This window comes from Sceloporus undulatus, chromosome 2 (genome assembly GCF_019175285.1).
Source record: "Sceloporus undulatus isolate JIND9_A2432 ecotype Alabama chromosome 2, SceUnd_v1.1, whole genome shotgun sequence".
Lineage (NCBI taxonomy): Eukaryota > Metazoa > Chordata > Lepidosauria > Squamata > Phrynosomatidae > Sceloporus > Sceloporus undulatus.
The window spans coordinates 230812737-230824584 of NC_056523.1; the positions used below are offsets into that span (position 1 = coordinate 230812737).

Consider the following 11848-nt stretch of genomic DNA (forward strand, 5'->3'; position numbering starts at 1 on the left):
ATCTTGGAAGTCTATAATTCATAGGGTGGTCATAAACTGTAGTTTATTTGATGGCAAATAACATCAACAAAACTGGACAAAGCCACCCCTACCCTGATGATAGCCTACAAACAAGGCATACTGTTTTCCTGGGAAGACAGGGCAGCACTTTGACCTAGCACTTGGATTCAATATTTCATCAGTCTTAGGAGATTTTTCTTCTGCCTTTTTCCCAGATCCTAAAATAGCTCAGGAAATAGAGTGTCAGAGGTTGAATATCTTACAGCTCTTAAATTTTCTTTGGAATTTTCATAAATCAGATTACCTGTTTGTGTCTTTTGAGGAGACTACTAAAAGTCTGTGGGCATGTTCTTTGACCTTAGCTTGTTGGTCGAGACTTTGCATTGAACTAGCTTAGTTCATAGTTCCTTGATGGTCCTTGAATGGTGCTGTCACTTCTGCAGCTTTGTGTACATCAGTGGCTTTGCCGTTGCCTTTGATCAAACAATTTTAAGACTGACAAATTTGTTTCTGCAGATACGGCTTTTGGCAGGTGTATAGTGCAGAAGGTTATGTCTTTGTAGATAGGATATTTGGAGAGTCTGCCTACCCAAAGAGTAGGGTGACCACTTGTGTCGGTCCCAGTGTAAGAATTGCCTCCCCACACTGCAGGCAAATGGAACATTGGTACTTACCACTTGGATTCCTTTTCTGTTGTAATAGGGAAGAAATCCTTCCCACCCTGATTGGTGGGTATTTGAGGGGGAGGTGAGCTTTTTGCGGTGATTTGGGTTCAAAACACACTGCATAAATAATCTAGTTTGAGACCTCTTTAACTACCCTGGCTCAATGCTAGGGAATCCTTGGAAATGCATTTTGTGGGACATTTAGCCTTCTCTGTCAGAAAGCCCTGGTGCCACAATAACTTACAATTCATAGAATTAAAATGGTCTCAAACTTGATTATTTCTGCAGTGTGTTTTGGACCTTGGTATCTTGAGCGTGTTATTCCATCATTGAGGGAAAGGGCTATATCTTTCACTTAAGATGGACAAAATTTGATCGACAGTTAATAAGCCCTGTCTCAGAAGTGTATGGGAGGAACAGGATCCAATTTAAGGATTCTCTTCTCACTACTGCAGAAAAAGAACCTGCACAATGTACCATTTTCTATGCAGAAAATGCAATTTTCTGTATAAAAACAAACTGTCTTTTTGTGACAAATAAGTTGCAAGCTGTGAACATTTGCTTCACCGCAGAATTCTCCCTGTCGGGGTTTCATTGCATTTGGGAAAACCATTCTTCACCAATAATGTGAATATTTTTAAATATTCTTTCCATTCCTACAGAAGCCCCAGATACTAATTTGACCTCTCCTTACACAACCCAACTGCATCAACAAAGACTTTAAATTCCTAAAATGACAGATATGTCTTTAACATAATTGCTTATTAAAATGTCCAGGAACACAGAGCAAGATCTGCCATTAAAGAAACACAATGATTTAAGAAGTTTGAACAAGTTTGCCTTGGTTAATAATACAGTCATAGATGCCCCAATATTGCTCTGACCTCCGAGGGAAATATTCAGGCCCCAGGTTCTCCTATTGGCTTCTGCACCCAAACTGAGAACATTTTCTCAAAACTGAATATCAATTTATTCTGCTAGCACTGACCCCTTCCAAGTTTTGTCTTTAAGAGGCAGCATGCAACAGTCATTTCCCTCCCAAAAAAACTGGCTGTTTAACTGTCAAATTTATGCTGTGTTATTAGATTTGGCAGGGCAAATTTCTGTCTTGTGAGCCTTTGGAGAGATTGTGGTTTTCTGAATAGCTGACTGGATGGAAAGGGTAAATTCATAGGCACAGCAGTCACAAGCAGTTGATTCCACTTGACATGCCTATTCTTGCTGCTGTGGTATTGGATTAGCTAATTAATCATGCAAAATATAAAATCTAATGGGTAACATATCAGCCATCGACTGCAGTTTTGTTTTGAATGCTTGTTTAAATGAGTGCTTAACCAAAGTATAGCCTTGGTGATACTTTGGCATAAACACTTAGAGCTGTGGAGCATGAACCCTTCCCAAAATAAACCTTTTGTTCATTTCTGTATGTTTCCTGATGACATTCCCTGGACACGGCACTGTGCCTAGGCAACTGGGTGACTGTGTACCATGAGAACAGAGGAGCAAATAGAGAGAGGATGCATCCATCTCTGCAGAGTGAGAGAGAATAGGACTGCAAAATTATGGTTGATGCTGTATCTTGGCCCTCATTTAAATCAGTTAATTAGTGGTAAAAGGACTTGCCTACCTCACTTGGTGTCTGTTCTGAAAGACTAGTAAACAGGCCAATGTATTTGGGTATTTCATCAAATATACATGTTGCAGCCAAGATATGTACATCGTAGAAATGAAGTGTTTCCTCACAATACAGACACACCCATTTCCGTACTCGCAAATGTCTTTACAAAGTAATCCAATGTGTATATACTCAAAAATAAGTCCCACCAAGTTTAATGGGAGTTACTGCAATGAAACCTGTATAAGGATGCAACTCTGCAATGTTTATGTATTGTGTTATTGGTTTTATCCTAAGGAATCTCTTCAGAAAGGTACATACTGATAAGTAAGTTTCTTGTGATAGAGGGAAGGTATCCAGAATATTGCTGCCAGGGTACAGTTCAATATTTCAAATTTCTTATTAAACAAGCAAAACATAATATCAAGACAACTGGGGGGAAATGGCTGTAGGAATGATGTTACCATATATAACTTCTATGTTAAAAACGCAGGGGAGGTTGTCCAGACATGTTGTCAGATGTTCTTAATGTTGATTGCTGTTTTGATCTCAGGCTGCTGCCTTTACATCAGGTGTAATGGATAGTCTTGGAAAACCTGGGCATTACACACTCTTCGCACCTACCAATGAAGCTTTTGAGAAACTTCCCCGTGGAGTCTTGGAGAGGATCATGGGTGACAAGGTGGCCTCTGAAGGTATTTCTGCACATTTTCAGTACAGGAGGGACAAATGATTTGTTAAATAAGTCTGACAGCTACAAATACAGTACATGTTTTATTACAGATAGTTTGCTTATAGCAGGTCATTTATCATAAAGAGTGTTTTTAAAGCCCATGATCAACTTGTACAAAAGCAATTACTTTGTGTTCAGCTCTCTGTTAAAGAAGAAATTTTATGTAGCCGTTTTTACTTGATGGGTCTGAAGCTTCTTTATAGTGGAGGTGGAGGTCCTCCCCTTCCCATCTGTGGTTGGGAGGCTTGATGATCTGGGTGAGAAAATCTTCTCCTCTACTCACATATTGCCTCATTATCCCTCAGACTCCACCTCCATCCTTTACTTTCTCCTCTGTTTTCTCTCATTTGAAAATTCAGTTCACTGCCCTTCTTTATCTTTGTGCAATTGTCCTTGCTCTTGAGCTTCCTTGTCTTATCATTGACCATATATTTTCCTCTTCATTTTCTCCCTATTGCCTCCCTACTATCAGCTTCACCAGTGGGCAAGCAGCTACAAACCAACATATAATTGCTTCAACTCATCTTTGTGTAACATGTCACTATTGCATAACAATGAGAGGAATGAGACCATAGAAAGCAGGGAGAGGTGTGACCTTCTCACACCCCTTGTATTCTGTACTCATGGCCAATATCCCACATGGTCAGCATGAAAATCAGCCTCAGATTATTTACAAGGCAAGCATTTGTGTGCTGTCCTCTTAGGAAAATAATAGCTGAAAGGAATGGTCATGTCACAAATTCCCAGATCTTAAATGTTCTCTTTGGCAGGTTACATACCGCTATTTGGGACATCCTCAGGACGTCCCAGTTTAAAAAGGGGGCGTCTCTTCTAGATTCCCCTACTCTTGTTACAGACTCTGTCCATAACAAATAGTGGTAGCCGTTCCACACGGTCGCTGCCATCTTGACGTAATGGACGCTCTGCGTCCACACGTCGCGCCCCGGAAATGACGCCGCGAGTGCGCAACTAGCGCCTCGCAGCGTCTCTTCCAGGGAGCAAGAAGGAGCGTGATTTTCGCACTCTTTCTTGGCAGCGTCCGGGAACCATGCCATTTGGCTGCTGCGGTTCCCGGACGCTGCAACCGGCGGTGGCGCGAGACGGCCCCTTCTGGGTCATCTGTAACGCGCCTTTATTGCCTTATTGACTGTTACAGCATATTTAAATGTAAGTCATGTAAGAGGAAAGAACATCAACCATTTAAGATATGCAGATGACACCATACCACTAGCAGAAAATAGCAAAGATGTGGGATAATTACTAGAAAAAGTGAGGGAAGAAAGTGAAAAAGCAGGTCTACAGTTGAATGTGAAGAAAACAAAAATAATGACCATAGATAATTTACGTAACTTTAAAGTAGACAATGAAGGCCCTATCTGCATGGGCTAGAATACTTTGGAGGGCAGTCTGGACTATTCTGGCCCTTCATCTGCCCCAACATCCCCCGGTTCCTGGCTTTCTGTTTCCACACCACAGTGGCTTTATGAATGGGTGTCCCACTGAGCTGCCCAGCATATCTGCTCCATAGGTTGCTCAGTTCTGAGGGCAGAACAAGGTGCCTAATAATGATCATATGGCTGGGCATCTCAAGCAAACCATGACAGTGACAGACACAGCACAACATCCATGCAGACAGCCACCATGGCGCAGAAACAGAGGACTCCAGATTTTTCCAAAAGATCTTGAGTAACAGATAAGTTTTTAAAAGCCATTTTTACAGGTGTTACACACCAGTTCTGGAGTGGAACACATCAGACATTGTCCAGATTTTTTTGCATCAAAACTGGGTTTTGAGACATGCATTATCTGGACAAGAAAAGGCTAGAATGGGATGGGGTGGGATGTGGGAATAGGTTTTTTGGCCCATGCAGACAGAGCTTAAGACACTGAAATAGTTCAAAATTTAGTATACTTTGGCTCAATTGGAATAAGAATGGAGACTGCAGTTAAGAAACCAAAAGACGACTAGGATGTGGAAGAGCAGCTATAAAGGAATTAGAAAAGATGCAGAAGTGTAAAGATATTTAATTTAATGCTGAAGTTAGGATTGTCCATGCCATCATATTTCCCATTTCTATGTATGGCTGTTAAAACTGGACAGTGAAGAAAGCTGATAGGAAGAAAATCAACTCATTTAAGATGTGATGCTAGAGATGAGTTCTGAAGATATTGTGGACTGCCAAAAAGACAAATAAATGGGTCCTAGAGCAAATCAAACCTGAACTCTCCCTAAAAGCCAAGGTGACTAAACTAAGACTGTCCTACTTTGGACATACCATGAGAAGGCATTACTGATATCTTCAGCATTATTGTCAACAGACAATAATGCTTGGCAAAGTGGAAGGCAGTAGTAAAAAAGGAAGACCACATTTCAGATAGATAGGAGTTTATCAGCCAAGGGAAACTGCAAGTATAATCCAATGGCAATCTGAATGCAATCATGGGGTTTAACATTATTGCACGATAACCCACTTCACGCAATGGGAAGTCAGTCTGAATGCAATCATGGGGTTTCACGTTATTGCATGATAGACTACCACACGCTATTTCAGGCAATGAGAAACCAGTTAGAATGCAATTCGCACTCACATAAATTCGCTGAACTAGCAAATTTACGTGAATCCATTCTGACCCCACTTTCTTTTCATTCAAAATTAAGATAAATTCCTCATCTGTGATAAAGTCCCAAGAGTCAATCAAAGAAGTCAAAGCCTTGAGTTTGCAAGACCAAGGCAACTGATGTTGATTTGGAAGTATCTCTTTCATAAGTTCACCATAATTCAAAGTTGACTTGGTTGCAGTTAACAACAACAAAGTATTCACAGAGTATTCACAGAGCATGGGAAGCCTCCATCAGTTGTTGTTGTTGTTGTTGCTGCTGCTGCTGTGTGCCTTCAAGTCCTTTCCAATTTATGGTGACTCTAAGGTGATGAACCTATCATGATATTTTCTTTTCAAGAATTGTTTGGAAGGGGGGTTGTCTTTGCCTTCCTCTGAGACTGAGAGAATGTGAGTTGCTGAAGGTCATTTGGTGGGTTTTTGCGGCTAAGCAGAGATTTGGTTTCCAGAGTCCGAGTCCCACATTCAAACCATTACACCACACTGGCTCTCTCCACCAGCTAAGCTCTAGTAAGTGAAAGTTTTTACATTTAAATATTCTCAGTGCAGCTCAAATAGTATACCTTTGTACCCCATAAATTTGTCCTTTCTTTAAAAAGGAAACAAAACTCCCATTAGAACCTTTGTTTTAAGTGGCTTACAGCTAACATCTGTCTTGCTCATTTAAAAAACGACAGTTGATACAGCAGGAGTGTAGGAGTGAAAGCTTCCCTTGCTTGTATTACAAAAGAAAAGGCAAGAAAGGGTATCAAGGGAGTCATGCTAAGCTTTAGCAACAGGATGTCTGGAAGTAATCACTCGGAAGAAACCATGTCACTAACTCTCTCAAAGGATTATCTTCATCCTTCTAAGTATGACACAACCCTGTCCTGACTTGGAGTTTGCCAATGTCAGAGTTTTAAATTTATTTCATTCAAAACAACATCCCCGATGAAACTGTATTAATGTCATCTTAGGTAATAATCATGCTATTAATTTCCCTCTCCTTTGTCTTTGGATGTATGTGGCAGCAATCTTGGTGACCTTTCAGTAGGAAAGCCTTTGGCATAAACTGTACTATGACAAATAGGAACAATGGCTGGGCAGATGATGTGAAGGTGTCAAGGCTAGGAAGAGGACAATGTAGAAGCCACAGTCCCTCTCTTCTTTGTGTACTGCTGGTGAAGCAATGTGAAAACAAACAAAGAAATTGCCTCATTAGCTTTTCTACTTTTCCCTTTTCTGCCCATTCTAGGAATCAAATTGCCCAAAGAAAATAAGATAAAGTGAGGGAAAAAACAATCGATTTAAATTAGGCTAAAAGGGACAAGTGATTAGGGAGACAATGTGTTATTTTTTTACCTTCATAAAATGTGGACTTGATGGTGGGTCTTCAACTGTGGCCCAACCCTCTGGTTATTCAAAGGATATCAGCATTTTGTTGCTTTATAGGCCACACAACTAGCAACTGTAGAAAAAATAATAATAATAATAGCAAAACTGCTGCATGAGCTGGAAGTCCAGAGGGAGTTCAACCGAATGCAATTCATATGAACATATAGGCCTGTTACAGACTGACAAAATAAAGCTGCTTCGGGTCTCTTTGGAGGTATGCTATTTAAATGATGCATGGGCCCTAAGAGTCTGGAGGTCGCACCAAAGCCACACTCCATTCCTAAGCACTGGAGTGCAGCTTTGGTGCAGCTTCTGGATTCTTAGGTTGCATGCATCATTTAAATAACATACCTCCAAAAAGACCCGGAGCAGCTTTATTTTGGCAGTCTGTAACAGGCCACAGTTTACTCCAACTAGCAGCGGCTCCCTGGGGCCTGAGTTTGAAAAATCTTTCCCAGATTCTGCTACTTGATCTTTTTAAATGGAAGCATGAGAGATGGAGGAGAGGAGGTTCAATGTCGCACAAAACACATACAGTATTCACCATTACATAAAGCAAGGCAATAGGTGCTCTCTCTAAGGAGATTATTGCACACCTTTTTCTGCTGAGATGGGGAGAACAGCAAAAGTATGGGATGCCTCCAACCTGGGCACAGAACTGTGCAATAACATCCATTTTTAATGGTTTCAGCCTGTGTTTAGCTTGGGAGAAAAAGCCATGAGATAAGCTCCTAAGTGTAGCCACTTTTGGTTGCATTGGAGGACCTAGAGGTTCCTAAGAGAACACTATTTATTTGTAGGTCCTCCAGCACAATTCTATGGTCAGTGTCTGGTGGATATTGACCACAGAATTGTGCTGGAAGACCTAAAGCTTCCTCTTAGGTTTAAAGAAAGTGTGTGGGGGGGGGGGGGGGGGGTATTTGCAGTTTTTCCACCTTCATCATAGGGGTCCTACATCCCTTACCAAAGAGTATGTGGGGTCCCCGTTGTATACAACAATTTAATACAACTTAACAGTAAGGGCTGTTCCACAGTGGAACAAACTCCCTCGGAGTGTAGTGGAGTCTCCTTCTTTGGAGGTCTTTAAGCAGAGATTGGATGGCCATCTGTTGGGGATGCTTTGATTTGGATTTCCTGCATGGCAGGGGGTTGGACTGGATGGCCCTTGTGGTCTCTTCCAACTCTACGATTCTATGATTCTATGATTAACACAGTAAGTTCACAATAAGTGATCTTGTGCGCTCTCTTCAAGTGTATTCTGAAAAGATGTGTAATTTTTGACAACCCATTTCCAAAGAGTCTGTACAGACAGGCCAAAATAAAGCTGCTTCGGGTAACTTTGGAGGTATGCTGTTTAAATTATGTATGCGTCCTAAGAAGCCAGAAGCCGCGCCAAAGCCACGATCCAATTCTGGCCTCTTAAGATATATGTGTCATTTAAACTGTCTGTACGGGCCCAAAGATTTGATTCATGACTAAACTATACCTCTGGAAAGAAGGAAAGAAACAAGATGTGAGGTTAAACTTAAAGATGGACCTGAATGGCTTCCCTGAGCATCAGAGTAGGTGCCCTTTGCTCTGTTTGTGGCTGTAACTCCCTCTACTAGCTGCTGGTGTCAGTGGTTCCATGTGCTGCTAAAGATTGGCCAAAAAATAGGCTTTAAATGTCTCCTGGCTTGTCATTCCTCCAGTTAACACCTGCTTGGTCAGCATGCCAACTGAGGAGAGCCCTACATGAAGGGAATTCCCGCTGCCCTGCTAGGTCGATTAGCCGACTTGGCGCCAGAGAAAGGCTGCGTCAAGGAGGAAAAGGTGAAGCCATTGCTTCCATTTTGTCACAATACCAGCAGACAAAAATTTTAAACAGGAAAGAGCAGGAGCCTCACATTGAAAGAGCTACTGAGCAGGAAATGGATTCAACAGTTACTGACTGACTCACTGAAGAGAGTTTTTTATAACTTTGAGAGAAAAGACAAAAAGAAAACAGAAAAACAGTCACTTATTTTGCAGGGCTGACCGCCCTTAGGCAGGGCAAGGTCTTTTGCCTGAGGCAGCAGATTTTGGTTTAGCACTGAAGAGTACAAAATGGTGAGTTACTTAGTACATGTATATCAATGGTGGAGAAGAGCAAAGATTTGAATTTTCTGCTTTAGAACGAAAGCATCTCTGATCTTTTCAATTCTTTAAGCATAAATAAAGGTCCAAGGCACACTTGTTCATCAGGTGATCCGCATAATAAATAATAAAATTCAGACAGTTGGCTATGGGTTTGTGAGCTCCCATCCAATATGTAAACATATTTTTAACCTTCTGAATGAATACAGTTAGCCCTCCATACCCACAGATTCTTTATGCATGGATTCAAGCATCCATGGCTTGAAAATAAGCAAAAAAGTATATAAAATTCTAAAAAGCAAATCTTGATTTTGCCATTTTATATAAGGGAGACCATTTTCCTATCCACAGTATTTAATGGGACTTGAGCATCCATGGATTTTGGTATCCACGGAAGGTCCTGGAACCAAACCCCAGGGGATACCAAGGGCCCAGTGTTACGTTACAATCTTTTTACACAGACTAGTTCCATTTTGTTCTGGAAAGGGGGAAAAACACTTCCTGCCATTGTTTTCCTGCCCTAAGGACCTACATTGCTCTCGGTGCTTGAAAAGTTGATCAAAATCTGGTTACAGCCCTGTGAGGAGCCCAATGAGGTGGCTATACAGATGGGGAGAATTTTGTTTGCATTTTGATACAATTCAAATATAAAAGTACCTATACCAAAGTATAAACTAGAATACTATGGTGCAGTACAGACCGCCCCTTTGGGGCAGCCTGCATCTGCCCTTTTCCGCCAAGGATTGGGGCCAGGGCACCCATACCTGCAGCCCCTGCGGCCCCAATCCAGCTCTTTTCCAGGCCATGGAGAAGTGGCAAAACGCTGTTTCCCCATGGCCTGGTAAAGGAGTATCCTTGGGGCTGCATACCCCCAGACACCCTGACAGGCACAGCTATGGGAGAAAGGGGCCACCCGGCCCCTTTGTCCCTGGTTTCATTCCCGTGGCAATCTAGTTGCCGCAGGAACGAAGCATGTGCCCAAAGGGAGTTCCATTTCGGAGCTCTTTTCTGTGCCACAGATAGGGCGCCGCAAGCACCCTCCAGCAGCGCAGTGACATCACGCACGTCCATGTGGAGGCGGTGTGTGCGTGATGCCATCGTCAAACTGTGTAGGCACAGTGCACCTTAAAAATGGTGCCATCATATGAATTAGGGCTGAGGGGTGTGCCATTGCTGTGCGCTCCCCAGCCCTAGTTTTGGCCTTAGGACGGTGCTTATGTGCTGTCTGTATCGGGCCTATAGCACCCTGAAATTTGCACTTTCCTTAATATTTTGCTCAATTCTGTCAATTAAAGTATACATGAAAATGCACCTATTATGGGGGAATGCACATATGTTGGGGGAAAGGGTAAATTTTTAAAAGCACGTTAAAATGTCAACACTTGGACAATTTTACAGCAATATGTGTGTATCTGAAGAAATCAGCAAGAAAATGTGCACATTTTTCATGAAAACTTTTTGAAAAAAGCATGGGGAGACTAATGTATAAAGTGGATAGTGAATAGAAATGTATGGAAACCTGAGAAACTGCTTAAAAACAAACTTGTCTATTTTATCCAATGCAAGGTAACCCTCTTAACCCTCAACGTTATTTTCAGCTGTGATTCCCTGTTTTGAGTTTCACTGTTGTATTCATTTTATCACAGTTTTGGTTTGTAGCAGCTTACAGAAGAAATCTTTAGCTAATGGAAAATGTTGTGAAAATGTTGTGAGGACAAGTTGATACTGAGTTTGGTTTGCTAATGAATATCACAATGGCTAAGAAACTGAGCTATGAAGCAGTAAAAACATATAACTGAAATCATCCACAAACTCTCTTAGGCAAGATATTATTTTCATATCTTCAGAGTTTGCTCAGAGCTTTGCATCTAGACTAAAAAAAAATTCCATTCCTTACAGGATTAATGTCACACAGTTTATGAGAGCTATTCTGAATTTAACATAAATATATCTAAATATAACATTCAGAATAAGTAAATAGTGTAAATATTGAAAAGACAAGCCCATAATACCACTCTGAGTTTTAATTACAACAAATATATATTTATGTATAGATAATCCATAATAAATAGATATATATACTCAAGTTTAAACATAGGTTATGCTAATGACATTTGAAATCTAAACCTCTTCCTTAAAAATCTGGATTTATTTGTGACTAAACATGTACTGTATAGGATTGCATTGCTACAACCTTAAGCAACAATGTTATTGTAATTTAGAAGTCTTCCATTACACACTGTTAAAACACAGCAAATAAATTGTTGTATTTAACTGGCATCGAGACATCCCTGACTCACAGTGACCCTGTGGCTGGGACATCTCCAAGTCTCCCTGTCTTCCACTGCTCTGCTTAAGTCTTGCAGATTCAGGCCTGTGGCCTCCCTGATCGACTCTGTCCATCTGGCCTGCAGTCTTCCTCTCTTTCTACTTACTTTGACCTTTCCTAGCTTTATAATAAGTCCTAATAAATTATGCCTTCTCAGAATGTGTGGCCAAAGTACGAAGTATGTCATCTTGTGAAGTCGAAGGCTTTCATGGCCGGCATCCATAGTTTTTTGTGGGTTTTTCGGGCTATGTGGCCATGTTCTAGAAGAGTTTCTTACTGATGTTTCTCCAGCATCTGTGGCTGGCATCTTCAGCCAGCCACAGATGCTGGCCAAACATCAGGAAGAAACTCTTCTAGAACATGGCCACATATCCTGAAAAACCCACAAAAAACTATGT

The 11848-nt window shown here is 41.2% G+C and overlaps 1 protein-coding gene across 7 annotated transcripts in view; it reads left to right on the top strand.

Moving 5' to 3' along the window:
• Positions 1-11848, top strand: part of POSTN (periostin) — a 114261-nt gene that overhangs the window by 42602 nt on the left and 59811 nt on the right. For all 7 annotated transcript variants that reach the window (XM_042452028.1, XM_042452029.1, XM_042452031.1 and 4 more), the window contains exon 7: positions 2834-2975. In XM_042452028.1, the coding sequence (XP_042307962.1) occupies positions 2834-2975 (142 nt within the window). The remainder of the gene's footprint in view (positions 1-2833; positions 2976-11848) is intronic.